Source organism: Aptenodytes forsteri, unplaced genomic scaffold, assembly GCF_000699145.1.
Source record: "Aptenodytes forsteri isolate BGI_AS27 unplaced genomic scaffold, ASM69914v1 Scaffold679, whole genome shotgun sequence".
Taxonomy (NCBI): domain Eukaryota; kingdom Metazoa; phylum Chordata; class Aves; order Sphenisciformes; family Spheniscidae; genus Aptenodytes; species Aptenodytes forsteri.
The window spans coordinates 1723749-1738888 of record NW_008795924.1 but is presented as its reverse complement, the minus strand read 5'-3'; the positions used below and the strand labels follow the sequence as shown (position 1 = coordinate 1738888).

The 15140-nt window shown below is 57.8% G+C and overlaps 2 protein-coding genes across 2 annotated transcripts in view; one reads left to right on the top strand and one right to left on the bottom strand.

The window, feature by feature from the left end:
• CUNH21orf2 (chromosome unknown C21orf2 homolog) overlaps positions 1–5740 on the top strand; it is a 14524-nt gene extending 8784 nt beyond the window's left edge. The window contains exons 2-7 of the mRNA XM_009285003.1: positions 166–184; positions 914–960; positions 1763–2004; positions 2635–2806; positions 3472–3565; positions 4643–5740. Of these exons, the coding sequence (XP_009283278.1) occupies positions 166–184; positions 914–960; positions 1763–2004; positions 2635–2806; positions 3472–3565; positions 4643–4768 (700 nt within the window). The 3' untranslated portion in view covers positions 4769–5740. The remainder of the gene's footprint in view (positions 1–165; positions 185–913; positions 961–1762; positions 2005–2634; positions 2807–3471; positions 3566–4642) is intronic.
• Positions 5741–8552: 2812 nt separating this feature from the next.
• PFKL (phosphofructokinase, liver type) lies at positions 8553–14577 on the bottom strand. The gene is made up of 21 exons (XM_009284973.1): positions 14506–14577; positions 14333–14410; positions 14056–14245; positions 13690–13855; positions 13566–13610; positions 13366–13474; positions 12950–13045; positions 12765–12857; positions 12276–12401; positions 12107–12171; positions 11864–11927; positions 11638–11784; positions 11454–11524; positions 11250–11337; positions 10952–11104; positions 10635–10799; positions 10360–10421; positions 9886–9997; positions 9706–9805; positions 9470–9575; positions 8553–9368 (listed from the first exon to the last, which is right to left on the bottom strand). The coding sequence occupies exons 1-21, from the start codon at positions 14575–14577 to the stop codon at positions 9221–9223; spliced, it is 2256 nt and encodes a 751-aa protein (XP_009283248.1). The 3' UTR covers positions 8553–9220.
• Positions 14578–15140: the final 563 nt, after the last annotated feature.

The following is a 15140-nucleotide window of genomic DNA, read 5'->3' as shown; positions in this document are numbered from 1 at the left end:
CTGGGGCGGGAACAACGAGGCCCACGGTGGGACGTGTCAGAGCAGCTTTGGTGGATGGAAGCAGTGGGGGTGCAGAGCTCCGGGCTGTGCAGCCCGGGCGTGGGGGCAGCGGGTGGGTGGCTGGGCCCTCCCAGTGACCCCCTGCTCTCCTCCCACATCCCACAGGGGCAGCCACCTGACGGATGTAAGTACCGCAGAGCCTGCTCCCATCCTGCCAGGATGAGCCAGTGAGGAGGGGCCCCACGGCTCCCCGCTGCCATCCTTGGTTCACAACCTGCGGCCCGCACGGTGCTGCCAGAAGGAAGCCTTAGCCTGGGCCAGCAGCCGGAGCAGGGAGGGGATGGCGTTGATGGGGCACTGAGGAAGGTGTAGGCTTGTGTTTGGGCTGGCCTAGTACCAGCGAGCTGCAGTGCTTTTCAGGATTGATTAGCATCTCAAAAAAAAAAAAAGGGGGGGGGGTGTGTGATGTTGTTTCCAGAGAGTGCTTGGAAAATTCCTCTCTGAGGCACTGCGTGGACCCCCGGAGAGCAGGATCCTGAGTCCTACCTCATCTGTTTGGGACTTCGGATGACGTACTCTCGTTAGGAGAGGGCTGTCTGGGGTAAGAGGGATCCCTTCTTGTGTGCAGTGGCCGGAAAACCATCCTAGAGACTGCAGAGTTGCTGGAGCAGAAGAGCGACGTGATGCTGGCTGGTATCTGCGCTTTCACTCCTGGGCGGAGAGGGCGGAGGAGCTGCTGACTCTGCACTGACTGTGGCAGCAAATCTCTCTGGTGGTGTTAAGCTTGGGTTAGACTGAAGCAAACCTAAATTCCTGTTCTTGCTTTTATCTTGCTTGTTTGTGATTTAAATTGCTTTTATTTATATTTTTTTCTGGGAGTGCTAACTTGTTGTTTCTGTCTCTTCCTGCCCAGATATCAATATGTCGGGATTTGCCCAACATCGAGGTGATCACGTTCAGGTAAATGTCGGGCTGCTGGCCTTGGAGAGGGTGGGGGAAATCACCTTTCTCATAGGGCTGTGGCTTGCCCTGGGTTTCTTACCACCTTTCTGTGGTTGTATGTCTGAGCTGCTTGGCTCTTCATGCTTGATTTCTCAAGTGGCAGAGATGCAGAAATGATTATTCTTCTGCTAGATCCTCTGCACCTTTCCCTTTGCTATTCAAGAAAATAATCCCTGTTTTGAGAAGTGGTAAAACCTCTTAGGATTGTTGCTCCCTCAGTCCTATTCCATAGTTTGGATTGGATCTTCTGGGCCTCCGTATAGAGCCAGTTTGCAGAATGCTTGTTGAAATGCTTCTTGGATTTCACAAAGCTTTTTGTTTCCGTAAGCCTCCCCCCAACACACCCATCCTTCACCTGTTCTGGGGATCCTGCAGAGCCAATGCTGTCTGCGAATTTGAGCTTTTTAGCTTGGAAATCTTATATGGGTTCTCCTTCAGTGAATCTGAGAAACTGCTACAGAAAAGGGTGCAAGTGTGATGGGTGTTTGGGGTAAGCAAAGGCTGTTTGTCATCTTCAGCAGAGAGGAGAGCCTGCTTTTTTAATTCTTTCCTCTGTTTAAAAAGATGAAATGCTATATTTTTGTTCTGTGCAAAGCCATAGGCCCCTGAATGCCCCTTGCTGTGCTGTGCCGGGGTGAGGCTCCTCAGTGAAGCTGTTGCAGGAAAGGGGGCTGGAAAGCCACTGTGCTACAGGGGCTGCTGTGCTCCCACCTGAATGGTACAGCGAGAAAGGGATGGGCTCGCTGGTTTCTGATCCTAGATTTCTCTTCAGTGTGAATGGCATCTCGGACCTTGAGCCGCTGAATCAGTGCCAGAATCTGAGTGAACTCTATCTGAGGAAGAACAACATAACAAGCCTAAATGAGCTCTTCTACCTCAAAAACCTACCCCGGCTGAGGGTCCTGTGGCTGTCTGAAAATCCCTGTTGTGGGTCAGACCCCCACCACTACCGAATGACGGTGCTGCGTAACCTACCCAGCCTGCAGAAGCTTGATAACCAAGGTGGGTGTTTGCAGGTAAATGAACAGCCCCAAGCTATAGGCAGGGTGAATTGGAAACCGGTGACGTGTTGGTTCCTCTTGTTAAGGTGTCCTTTGACTCTCCCTTGAGTCAGGATCTGTTAGCAGTTGAGCGTCCCCTCTGCAAGATCCACCGCATCTAAGCTGTTTTCTCCCTTCCTTGCAGTGCCAGAGTTAACGCTAGCTGAGAGGGCCCCATTATAGCTGAGACAGTACCACTAATTAGTGGTTTTTAGAGCTCTCTCCTTTGCTGTGGCAAAACAAAGATTCTGTAATTGGATCTGCTATCGTAAAAAAATGAGAAGCTTTTCCGTCTGGTAGCAGTAATTTGGTGGCTTTTGGAGCCTTCTCCAGACACAAGAAATGGCAAAGCATGTTTGCGTCCCTCCCTGATATCTTTCCCACTTTGAGAAACTGGTGACGGCTGCCAGTGTTCTCCTGTATGGCTTTTACTGCAGGAGGAAGATGAAAGCAAAAGGCCAGTACAAAGGACAATTTTTGGACCAAACCCCTGTGGTATAGCTCTGCAGCAGCAGTACATGCCCTGTTACAGATGCTGTCTTCCTGAGCTGCTGGAGTTCATTGCAGCAGGGTTTTGTTTTGGCTTTTGCAGCTGTGACAGAGGAAGAACTGTCCCAGGCCCTGGTTGATGGTGAGGAGATCACGGCCCCACCAGCCAGGAGGAGCGTGGAGAATGGCTGTCCTGAGTCCACTGAATCCAGTGCTGCTGAATCCACAACAGAGACCGAGAGTGAACTGCTGAACTTCAGTCTGGAGGAGACAAAGTGAGGGCTTGCTCATGAGCTGTTAGGATTTCTGGGCTGAACTCACATGTAGCATGAAAGGACCCTGCCAGCTAACCCTGATATTCCGTGGGCCAGGCCTGCAGCTGGTGCAAATTCCTGTTGTTCCAGTTACCGTGGTGGAGCTGTGCTGGTTTAATAGCACTTGTGGGTCTGGTTCTGTATCTGCAAAACAGGCTCTTCTGTAGGTGGGTACTTACTCTCAAGCTTGTCAGCTGCATGTGCAGACAGAGATGGATCCTCTCTGAAGTGTGAGCTACAGTCCATTCCTGCTTATCTCTGCTTCTGCGACACGCTTTGGCGCATGTCAGTGCTGTGGCACTGTGTGTTGTTCAAGTGCAGTGTTACACGACCTGCAGTCCCAGCTAGCATCAGGCATGGGAATCTGTCGTTCCAGGTGGGGCTGTGAGCAGACACCTTGTAGCAGCGTGCTCATTTACATTTTGTAGCTGTGAGGCTCTTATTACCACGTGGGAGTTTTGCTTGAGGTGTTGCGGTCTGTAGGCAGTGGTGGTGTGTGAATAGATGTGCCTTGAGTCCTTCAGCTAGATAGTTCTTGCATGGTTACCCATGATTAGAAAGGATTGGCCTGGTGGAGTACGGTTCTGCCAGCTGGTCATAATAACATTTGCTCTTCCTCCCCTTAGCAAAATTCGAGAGGAGCTTGGTATGAAGCCTGTTCCCAGGGATAAATTTTCCTCCTTTTCACCTCGAGAGACAGACTGCAACCGAAAGAAGAGAGTGAGTATCTTTAAAGACTGAATTGCTTTTCATCTTTAAGACATCATGCAATGTAAAGAAAGCCTGATGGGATTTGTTCTCTTGATCTGTCTGCACGTGAGCACGTGTGTCCCTTCACTGGGATTGTGCTAAGAACATGTGGTATTTGGGCAGCGGCTGAAATGCAGCTGGCAGGCTGTTGGCCTGGTAGACAGGACTGCTGAATTGAAAGCTTAGGTGGTTCCTCAGGCCCCTCCATGGTGTAGTCTTGGATGAACCTCATGGATCTTGGCTGTTCAGCTGGGAGTTGCTGTCTGCTGGGCTCAGTGCCATCACTTCAGTTGGCAGGGTGAGATCTAGACCACATTCTGCCTCATTCTGCTATTAGTTGCCTGCGATCTCTCTTCGTTCATGTTTTAAACGTACTTGAGTATATTGCTTTGCAGCACCATGCGTAGTGCTGCAGGCTCTGGCCTTTGGGAAAACAAAATATTAAACAAGGGGAGGTTCAGGTTGTACACTAGGAAAAAGATTTTGCCTAGAAGGACAGTTATTTAGAGAGGCTGTGGAATCTCTCCCTGGAGTTTTTCAAGACGTGGTTTGACAGAGCCATGGTCTGGTGTTGGCAGTAGTCCTGCGTCAGTGGGAGGTTGGGCTGGGGACCTTCAAGGGTTCCTTCCAGCTTGTGCTTTTGTGATTCTACCAGCTCTTCTTATTCCTCAGATGAGAGGGTTCCTGTCTTTGCCCCTCACATGCAGTCACGCTGGAGAGAGGGGGCGGCTGCTCTTGAATGTGCCTTTCCTTACAGAAGCCAGTTGGGAGGGTGGCCAGGAGCCAGAGGCATGTGGGCAGTCTGTGCTGGACTGGGCAGACGGGTTTGTCCTGCATTCCAGTTAGCCTTGTCACGTGCAGTCTCTGCCCATGTTTGCCTCAAGGGCTTGGTTGATCTGTCCCTGTAGCTGCAGGTGGCTGTTGCAAACCCCTGCCCGTGGTGGTGGTGTAGTTCCTAGAAAGAGCAGCTCTTTGAAAATCAAGTGTCCTTTCCCAGGCTGGCGTTAACATGCTTGTAATAAAGCAGTGTCTGTCTTGTCCCAACAGAACAATGTCCTGAATGCCATCCTGCTTCTCATGAAGGAACTGGACAAGGAGGGTCTGGAGATCGTCCAGCAGACAGTGGGGAGGAGGCTCCAGGCCTTTCGGAAGAAGGAGCTGCAGGAGGAGTGATGGTGCCCATTTACAAACCTCCCTGGAGCACCAGCCAGCCCCAGACCCGCAGCGCCATTCTTCCCACACATACCTGGCTACAGCCAAAGCCTCGGTGTTTCCCGCTGCGCTTCCCCTGTGGAGGGGCTGGGACGGGGTGCTGCTGGCTGCCCCTATAGCTCCTGACATCGCCCCTGGCTGTGCACATCACGTTGGGGCTGGCAGCACCTGATGTGGCTCTCCAGAGCTTTCCTGCTTGCGTAGCAGGCTCCGTTAACATTTGTATCTCGTGTCGCTGGGGCTGTGTGATGGGAGCTGCAGGGGAATCAGCAAAGTGAAAGTGAGCAGGGCTGCAGTGAGAGGTGCTGCTGCGCTGTGTGATCGAAGGGGGATGGCAAAGCCTGCTGGCGGCTAGAAAGGTCACTGCTTGTCGGTGGCTCCCTGTCAGACTAACCCTCGGCCAGCCTCTGCTTGTGTGTAGCAGACTCTGAAGGCAGCTTCTACCACAAAGATTTGTTATTGTGAAGTCCGTCGGGGAGACACTGCCTGAAATGATCACCAAGAACTGTCTGGTGCAGATTGTGAAGGTCAATGTCAAATTCTTAATTTATCTTCAACTCCTGACTTCTTCTGGTCCTTGTTAGCGCATGCAGCATCTGACTTGGCGGTCAGGCGGCCCAAAGAAAAGCTTGGTGCAGCCTAGGTGAAACAGAAATTATTCTCTCCCAGATCCTGAATGCTCAGCTGTACTCTCACCCCTACATGCCCCTGCAGGCATTAGAGCAGCTTAAGGAAACTTAACGTCAGAGTAAAAAGCTCCTGTGCGTTTTGCAGTTAGGAGAAAACAAGCCAAGTGTTACTGTCCAGTTTGCACAGGCATCAGGGGTGGTGTTTCTCTTTAACTGAAAAAGCTGCATTTACTAAGATGTTATAGAGCTGTTAAATGCAAACTAAAACATTGTGACATACCAAATAAAACCAGTTATCCCTCTAGGACATGTAAGTTGTGGCTGGGGTTCAGCAAACATAGTGAGAATAACTGACTCTGGGCATTGCTCCATTACGTCTGGTTCACGGCTTGCATTGTCAGCCCTGCCGAGCAGGAGGCGGGCTGTGGGCCCCCACGCCCTCCCGCTTCACTGGACCCGTGAAATGGCTCACCCGCCTCCAGCGCTTGTTGATACTGCATGGAGCTGCTGCAGGGCTGCTTTTCAAAAGCATTGTGCTATTTGGGAACTTCCTTGCAGCCACAAGTCCACACTGAGCGCAGGAAGCAAAAGACATTGTGAGCAACCCTCACTTGCTCATGCAGAGCTGCAAAGCTTGCCTGGGCAGGACGATGGCCCCTGAGACATAGGACGCGAACCCTCAGTGCCACTCAGCTGCAGACCCTGGCACTGTGTAGGGCAGCGTGGCCTTTCTGTGTCCCCACTCTCCCTGTTTGTACAGGTGCCCAAGCCCCCGCGTGCTGGGTCATGCTGCCAGGAACGAACGCTCCTTGGGGATGGTGACAGCCCTGTGTCTACAAGCCTGTTTACTTGACCCTGGTGGGAGGGGCACAGTTTGACCCTCATCACTTGGGTGAAGAGTGCTGATGCCTTTAACTCCTCAAATGACCTAGTTCTTGCCTTCTGCATTAAACCCAGCTGCATTTAAATGGCTGGTGTGATTTATAATATACCAGACTTCCCCTGACAGCCACTGAGAGACTTACCCGTCATCTTGTTTGCATCTTGCCCTTGTGCTGAGGGCAAGTCCTCTCCCAGGCTGTCTTGACAGCCTGCTTGGTGGTAGAAGTTGTGCCTGTCCACGTCGGGGAACAGGGGAGCTGCCATTTTGGCATGCTGGACTCCCCAGTTTTGCTGGGAGGAGAGTAGTCAAAGCAAGCATCGTTGTTTGTCATCAGGGCTCGTTTGTGGTGAAGGTGGTTAATGGAGCAATTGCCATGGCCTGAGGCTGCTCTGGCACAGTTCCTCCCCTCTCTGCTGGAGAAGTTGGGCTGTCAATCCCCAACAGCACAATTGTCCCTGAGCAGAGCTTGCCACTTATGTGCTGTGCTCGTCATACTTGGCTGGTGTGGGTGCTCCCGCTGCCAGGCAAGTTGCCCTTGATGCCCTTGATACTCCTGACCACTTCATTCAGGGTGACCCCGCAGCATCCCGCGTACTCTCGGCACAGCCTGGGGGGAGGCTGGCCCCTTCGGCTCATGCCTTTTCACTCCAGGGACCTGGCAGCCTGCCTTTCACTGCAAGATGCTCGTGGCTTTGTGCACTGCCCTCTCTTGGGGCTGGGCTGGATGTGCCGGGAAGCCTGGGTGCACAGTCACCACATCCCCTCCTGCTCATCCTGGCAGGTGGTTGCTCCCCATGGGATGTGGGGCCGTACCTGTTGGTCTTCCCCCCCAGGAATTTGGCACTCCAGCCTTTTTTTTGGGTAGAAACGAAGTGTTAGGGCTGCAGTGACCCCTGTCCCCAAGTGCATCCAAATGTGCAGCTGGTCTGAGTGTGGAGACACCCCCTTCCCCATTCACAACCTAAACCTGGCTGCTGGAGGGCTGTGGTGCCGTGCCAGCCCCTCTGGTGCCCTGCCTGCTGCTGCAAGCACCAGGCTGGAGAATATGCGTGCTGGAGAGGAGCTGAATGCCCAGGACCTGCCAGCTGTACCTGGGCACGAGGCTCCACCTGGGCTACGGTACAACCGTGGGGCTTTTTGGTATGACCTGCTTTCGCCCTGACCTGCCTCAGCGGGGGATATCGAGCGGTGAGGGCAGATGTTTCCCAGTCATGGAAAATGCCAGCGGCTGTCTGCCCACAAGCATGGATCCAGCACGACATGCTTTCAAAGCATCCTTGGGCACTCTCGGAGGCCGACAGCGAGTCAAGCACACAGGATCACTGCGGCGCAGGGGTCCATGGCTGATGGGGGGGGTCTCGCTTGGGAGCCAGATGGGGCTTCTCGGAAGTGGCACACGGGATGGTGGAAGAGCCCACTGGCTCTGGGAGGAGCAGCCAGGTCTCTGCCTGGGATCCCCAGAGCAGATACTCGCCCAGGAAGAGCAGCCTCCACCAGTGAGGAAAACAGTGTTTCTCCATGTGTCCAGCTCTGGCAGGGAAGATATAATAATTATCTTCATCCAGAGCCTAAAACAAGTAATGTGGCCAGCTAGGGGAAAAAGCACTGAAATCAGGGGGGACTTGCCACTTGGGGACAACTTCATGGGGAAGAAAAAATAACCATGCATTTGACCCAAAAGACTGTGATGCATCCTGGTGCTGGCGATGTCCCAGAGGCTGGAGCCGTCAGCAGAAAGCCCCAGGAGGAAAGCGGCCTGGGAAAGGGGCTACACGCAGCCGTCTGGCATGGGCTGAGCACGGCAGAGCTCAGCCAAGCCTGAGCACTGCATGCAGGAGCCAGCGTGCTTGGCAACTGCCCTGAGAAACTGCATTAACAAACAAACACATCGCCTTGATAAATCACTTCTGCACTTTCTTTGAAGGTGGGAACCAAAACAAGGGAGAAGCAATTTTTCTCTGGGATTGCAAACTCTGCCCGCAGAGGGATGCTGACCTTGCACCCGCTGCGGCCCGGCCAGTGAGAGGCCGCCTGTGGTGTCACTCTCCCAGGCTTTGAGGATGCACAAAGCAGGGAAACCTCCTGGCCCGGCATTAATCCGGCTCCAGCAAACCATGTGTCTTTGTTTGCAGGGACTGTCCCCCCATCCTCACCCCAGGTCGGCCCCCACTTCCCTCCCCGCGGGGACTCGGCACGCAATGACCACTCTCTGGTGAGGCAGGTTTGGCTTCAGCAGGTTTTATCTCTAGAGGAGGAGAGCAGCACCACAAATGGTACAAGATTTCGGGGGTCACAGAGCAGTGGTGAGATGACGGGCACGGCACCCAGGGCCACGTGGTGACAGTTGCAGCCAAGCATCATGCAAGGTGGCCAGGGAAGAGGGGCTTGCCAGGACTGGTGCTCTGCACTGAGCCATTGAGACACCCCACTGGGCAAATGCCATGGGAGGATGGAGCTTTACCGGGGCTCACAGGGCAGCCAAAAGCCCCTGGGACCAGCCCCTACCCGCTCTGGGACGGCACCACATCTGCCTCAGCTCCCCTCCCGCACGCAGGGCAGGCAACTAAAAGCAGCAGTTGGTGGTCAAGCCACTAAATAAGGAATCAAGATACTCCATCATTAAATAATAGGAATAAGCTATTAAGGGAAGATTAAGGGTCTGGGCTGTGCAGGTGGGCTCTAGCAACACCTCTTTTCTGCATCTGCACAGGGACCATACCCTGGATCAGCGATTTGGGACAGGATTGTGCTGTTTTGGGAGCCGGGACCAGGCTCTGCCTGCTTTAAGGAGTTGGTGGCAAAGCTACAGGGCTACTGAGAACAGGGGGGACCCGGTGCTCCCTGAGCAGCATGTAGGGATGGAGAGGACACAGAGGGGGGCTACGTCTTGGGCTGGCGGGACTAGAAGCCCTTCTCGATGCTGAGCGTGCGGCGGGTGACGTGCTCCATCTTCCCCGAAATATACTCAGTCAGGCTGATCTGGTAGTTGGCGAGCATCTTCAGCATCAGCCGCAGGTTCAGCCACCACTGCTCCTGCGGCAGCCTGTGCCTGCGCACAGGGGGACACAGCTCTTGAGTGGCCCTGGGGACAACCTGGGAAGGTCCCCCCAGGACCTGGCGAACCAGTGGGGCATGGGGACGGGGACTTACTCAAAATCAGTGACTTTCTTGAGCTCCGTCACAGGGCTGAAGGCCACCACCTTCTTCCTGAGCCCGATCACACAAGCAGAGTCACCCGAGTTGGCAAACACGCGCCCTAGGATGGGGACACAGCCAACCATGGCCATCTTGCTGGGGGCCGAGTGGCAGAGCCCAGAGCAGCAGGGGTTGCCCAGTGTCACCAGCCTCCCCCCACCCCACCACGGGAACCCCAGCCCTCGGCTCACCCTGGCGGTGGACCTCCTGCAGCTTCTCCGACATCCACAGCACTGCCTTCACTCCCAGCTTGGTCCCATAGTTGCGATCAAAGGGGGTTGGGGCTCCCCCCTGGGGACAAAGAAATGGTGATGTCAAGCCCGCCCAGCTCTTGAGGACAGTAGTGGCCCGTGTGGCTCTGTCCCCCGTACCTGCTGGAGGTGGCCCAGGACATTAATCCTGCAGTCAAAGATGCCTTTGCCCTCAGAGGAGTAGAGGTTGTAGAGGAATTCGGTGGTGTAGTGCTCGTGGCACTTCTCATTGCTGGGGGAGCAGAGGGAAGGGATTGGGGGGCCGCTCCTTAATCTGGCATCCCCAGGGGGTCCCTCCATGCTGCCCTAAACACCTTTTTTTTTCTCTTTTGTTCTCCCTGAGGCCCAGAGCCCCAGCCCATCTCCCCAGCAGCACCCTGGGGCTGGGGTGGGGATGGCAGTGGAGGCATCCAGTGCAGGACTGTCCCCCCTGGCTGAGTGTGGCATCCTCAGGCAGGATACTGTGCGCCCACCATGCTGAACCTCACTGCGCCCAGGGACCCTCTCCAGCCATGTGAAGGGCTCAGCTCCAGCCTTGCTCCCTGCCACGGGGCTGGGTTTTTCAGCGAGTGTCCCCAGGGGTCCCCAACTCACCGCAGCACCAGCCCTCTCTGGATATCTGTCTTCATTTTGTCAGTCAAGTGCTCCACGTTGGCCTGCAAGATGAATGCCAGGATGCTGGCAGCCATCCTGGGTCCCTCCAGTCCTCTTGTTCGGACCCAAGTGCCACTAACATCAACCCAGCAGCTTCATGGGGCTTGGCCATGCTCCTCCAAATCCTGCCCTGCCCCAGAGCCCTCTCTTCCCTGGTTTTCCTTCTTACTTTACCGAAACAATGCTTCCAGAAAGCAGCCCCCTGCCCCGCTCACCTTCAGGTCATGGATGGTGAAGGGATCTTCATAGACATAGGCAGCGTCAGCGCCCACTGCGATGCCGGTGACGGTCGACAGGTACCCGCAGTAGCCCCCCATCGTCTCCACGATGAAGACGCGGCGCTTGGTGCCTGAGGCCGACTGCTTGATGCGGTCACAACTCTGCGCCAGGAGAAGGGGGGGATCACACCCAGAAAACCCATCTTTGCTGCCCAGGACGGGATGCTGGTTCATTCCCGCATGTTATCCCAAAACACGATGGGACCTGGCGGAGCGGGACAGCCCTGTGAGCTGCCCCCTGCCCTGTCCCTCACCTCCATGGCCGCGTTGACAGCCGTGTCCGAGCCCAGGCTGAAGTCAGTCCCGGGCACATTGTTGCTGATGGTGGCGGGGATGACACACATGATGATGCAGAGCTCCTCGTACTGCCCGCGGGCCTCCACCAGCTGCAGCACCCCCTCGTACGCCTGCAAGCAGCCGAGGGCTGGGGAGATGCCAGCCCCGGGGCTGGATCTGCATCCCAAAAGGGATGGCCCAGGGTGCCTGCACCACCTGGGATGCTGACAGCCCGCCCCAACCCCACCAAAACAGGGCTGAGGATTTCCCCCGCACCTCGAACCCCCCAATGACCAGCAGCCCCTGGATGTTGAATTTCCGCACGTTCTCCACAATCTTTTCCATGCAGGTCTTGGGCAGCGTCCTGCGGTGGGGAAGGGGAGGAGAGACCGTGGGGTGAGGACAGGGGTTCCCTGCAATCCCCGGGGACAGCGGTGTCCCCTCTGCTACATACCCCGGCCCCCCTGGGGCTGTGCTTACCGCTTGGTGCCCAGCATGGACCCGCCGCGTCCCAGCCAGCCTGCCACATCGTGCCAGCCCACTTCACGGATCTGCAAGCAGCAGTGCTCAGTTTTGGGGTGGGGGGAGCACCCCACCACCCCCTCCAAGCCCAAACCCATCCCCCTGGGAAATGCACGGCACCCAGGCTCACCATCCCCCTTACCTGCCCCTTGGACAAGCCCTCGAAGCCGTCGCTCACCACATAGACAGTGTGTCCCTGGCAGATGCCGATTCGCACGGCCGACCTGACGGCGGCGTTCATGCCGGCGGCAGGGGCACCCACGTTCAGGATGGCCAGGCTGAAGGGGCTCTGTGGGGACAGGGGTGGCACATCGGTGCATGTCCCCAAGGCAGGGCGGTGTCCCCTGCCGCTCCCCATCCCTCCTCACCTTCTCCTGTGCCGGCTTCTGGTGCGCCAGCAGCTTGTAGATGTTCCAGTTGTTCTCAAAGCTCCTGCAAGGACAAGGCAGCGTGGCCCCGAGGTGTGCCTGGACCCTGGGGCGCTTGGTGGGGGGCACCCTCCCTGGCTGCAGGAGCCGGTGGTTTTCCCCTGGGGAGAAGCCCCCATCCCAGCATGTCCTTTTGGCCACCCCATAGGGATGTCTCCCCCCATCCTGGTCCCCACTCCTCACCTCCCACGGAGCTGGATGGCCTCCTCAAACCTCTTCTCATCCATGGCCTTCTGCACATCCTTTGTCTTGGAGGGGGAAAAGATGCAGCACCATGATGCCTGCGCTTGCGGGGAGAGGAGCGGGACCCCCACCCAGCGGGCTGGTGTGCCTGATCCCCCCCTGTACTCACCACCTGGACGCACTCCATGAGTGGCAGCCGCACTGACTGGTTCCCTGAGAGGCTCACCACGCAGGCGGGGGTGTCCGGCGTGGCCTCCAGCAGCGCCATCACCGCCTCCATCCCCATCTTGCTGCTCTGCAAAGGGAAAGGGGCACCCGCTGCCTCCTGACACTGGGGCCACCCGTGCCAGCCATGTGGGATGCTCCCCTGGGCTCGCATGGGGATGCTTCCACGGGCTTGGAAACCACGCGGCTGCTTGCACGCCTGAGTTACAGCCAGAGAGCTGCTGGTTTTATTTAAAAACCCATGAAATTTGCAGCAAAGGAGAGGAAATGGGCACATCGCCTGGCACAGCGGGGCCGAGCCCACGGGGACTGTCTGAGCCTTATCCCAGCTGGCAAGTCCTTTGCAACAGGCAGAGGGAAGGCAGGAGCGGGGTTCCCCAGCTGCCTGCTCCTGCAGGGTGACCCCCCCTCCGTGTTTCCCCCCCAGACCTACCAGCACGCGGTCAAAGGCTGACGGGGTCCCTCCGCGCTGCACATGGCCGAGGACGGTGACACGCGTGTCAAAGCCCAAGCGTTGCACCACCAGCTGTGGAGCAGAGAGGATGTCACGTCGGGGACCCGCCAGCCACCATGGGTGCCGGAGCGGGTGCCGGAGCGGGCACCGGAGCAGGCACTTACATCCTTCACGTAGTTGGAGGAGATGGGTTTGCCACTGCGGTCGATGGCACCCTCAGCGATGATGATGATGTTGAGCCGTGACCCTCTGCTGCGCGTCTGGCGTGAGGGGAGGAAAACAGCCACTGCGGCTTAGCCAAAATTTGCTGGTGGCTGAGCCCAAGCATCCTTTGCCCCCACTGGCCATAGCCTGGGGGGGTGGCTCAGGTTCTGGGCGGCTGAGCCCCCGAGCCAGCACTGCCCCTGGCACGTGAGGGCTGGATTTGCGCTCGGCTGAGTGCCCCGTTTCACAGGGACAATGGCAGGAGCTCCCGAAGCTTCGCAGGGGCCGGGTGCCAGCCGTGGGGCTCAGCCCGGATCCCTGCGGGGACTCTCTGGGGAGAGAAGGGGGACGGGACTGTAGGAACCCCCCCCCTCACCTCCCCGAGCCTCTCGCACATGAGGTCCTCCCAGCCGTCCTCCGGAGGGGATTCAGGGATGAAGAGCCAGTCGGCGCCTGAGGCCAAGCCGGACACCAGCGCCAGGTACCTGGGGGGACACAGCGGTGGCAGCACTGGCACCAGCCCTGAAACGTGGCATCCCATCCTGCCGACGAGCTTCTCCATCCACGGGGGCTTACCCGCAGTGGCGGCCCATCACCTCCAGCACGAATGTCCGCTGGTGGCTGCAAGGACATGTGTGGGAGGAGGAGGGTGGGTGTGATGCCCCGGGGTGGGCCAGCACCCAGCACCCACCCTGCTCACCTCTGTGCCGTGGTGGTGATGGCGTCAATCACCTCCATGATGCGGTGCAGTGCTGAGTCAGTGCCGATGGTCATGTCGGTGCCGCAGAAGTCGTTGTCGATGGAGCCCACCAGCCCCACGATGTTCAGGCGACAGTTCTCCTGTGCCACCTCCTTGCTGATCTGCCCTGCAGGGGGGATGGCCACGCCACCGGTTATTTTAGGGTGCTCCCATCCCCCCCTGGCATTGGGCCGGCTCCTACAGAGCAGCGGAGGAACCCAGCCCTCCCTGGGCATCATAGTGATGGGGTGGACCTCTGGACCTCAACGCCCCTTGAATGCTTTCACTCTACCCACCCAGGGATTTTGGGGAAGGGGGTTCACGCACCGTCCTGGACCAGCTCCTCCAGCAGCCCGCCCCACTCGGAGCGGAAGATGTCAGCGCCCGTCAGGCTGCCGTCCCCGCCGATGACGCAGAGATTGGTGATGCCGTGCTCTACCAGGTTACAGGCGGCCCGCAGCCGGCCCGCACGGGTGGTGAAGGCTTTGCAACGGGCACTGCCGATCACCGTCCCACCCTGGAGAGATAAGGGGGGGACAGGGCTCGTCATGCAGGTTTGGGGGGTGGGATTTGGAGGTCCCATGGCCCCACTGGTGAGCCTCACCAGCTGGATGATGTTGGAGACGCTGAGCCAGTTGGCTTGCTTGATGTTGTCTCCCCCCTCCACCAGCCCCTCATAGCCCTGCAGAGAAGTGAGGGGGCAGAGATGAGGGGTACCCTGGCACAGGGGGGGTGGTTCCCCCCACCCCACGGCGGGGAGCAGGGTGGTACCCCAACCTCATAGATGAGGAAGACCTTGGCTCCCACGTATATCCCCATCCGGGTGACGGCACGGACGGCGGCGTTCATCCCTGGAAAGGCGAGATGTGAGCCGGGGCAGCTCCGAGGGACCCCGCGCAGGGTGGGTGCCCCATAGGGGACCAGATCCTATAGGTGACCCTGAAGCATCATCCCCTTGAGCCGGGGGGGCCCACGCAGGCACAGACTGGGGAAACTCAGTGCACGGGTGGGAGCTGCAGATGAGCAACCACCCGAGAGCGAGATGTATTAGAAATAGCTGCTTACCCCTGGGTCGGAGGGGTCCCACCGTGGGGATTCCCCCGTGGGGCCCGTGACCTCCCACCGAGGGTGCTCCGGGGGTGATGGGGACGGGGAAGCACAGCGGGTGGGACGCACCGCCCCTTCCCCCGTGGGGGAAACAGGGGAGGGGGGTGTCTCCCCTCTCCGCTCCCCCGCCCCGGGCGCCCGGGGAGAAGCGTGGGCCGCGTCCCCGCGGCCCCGCGGACTCTGGTCCCGCCAAGCCCGCGGGGCCGGGCGGACACGGACACGCAGCCCCCACGGGGCGGGACAGGCGCCGAGCTCCCCACCCTCCTCCCGCCGGGCCCCACCTTGCGCATCGCCGCCGCTGGTGA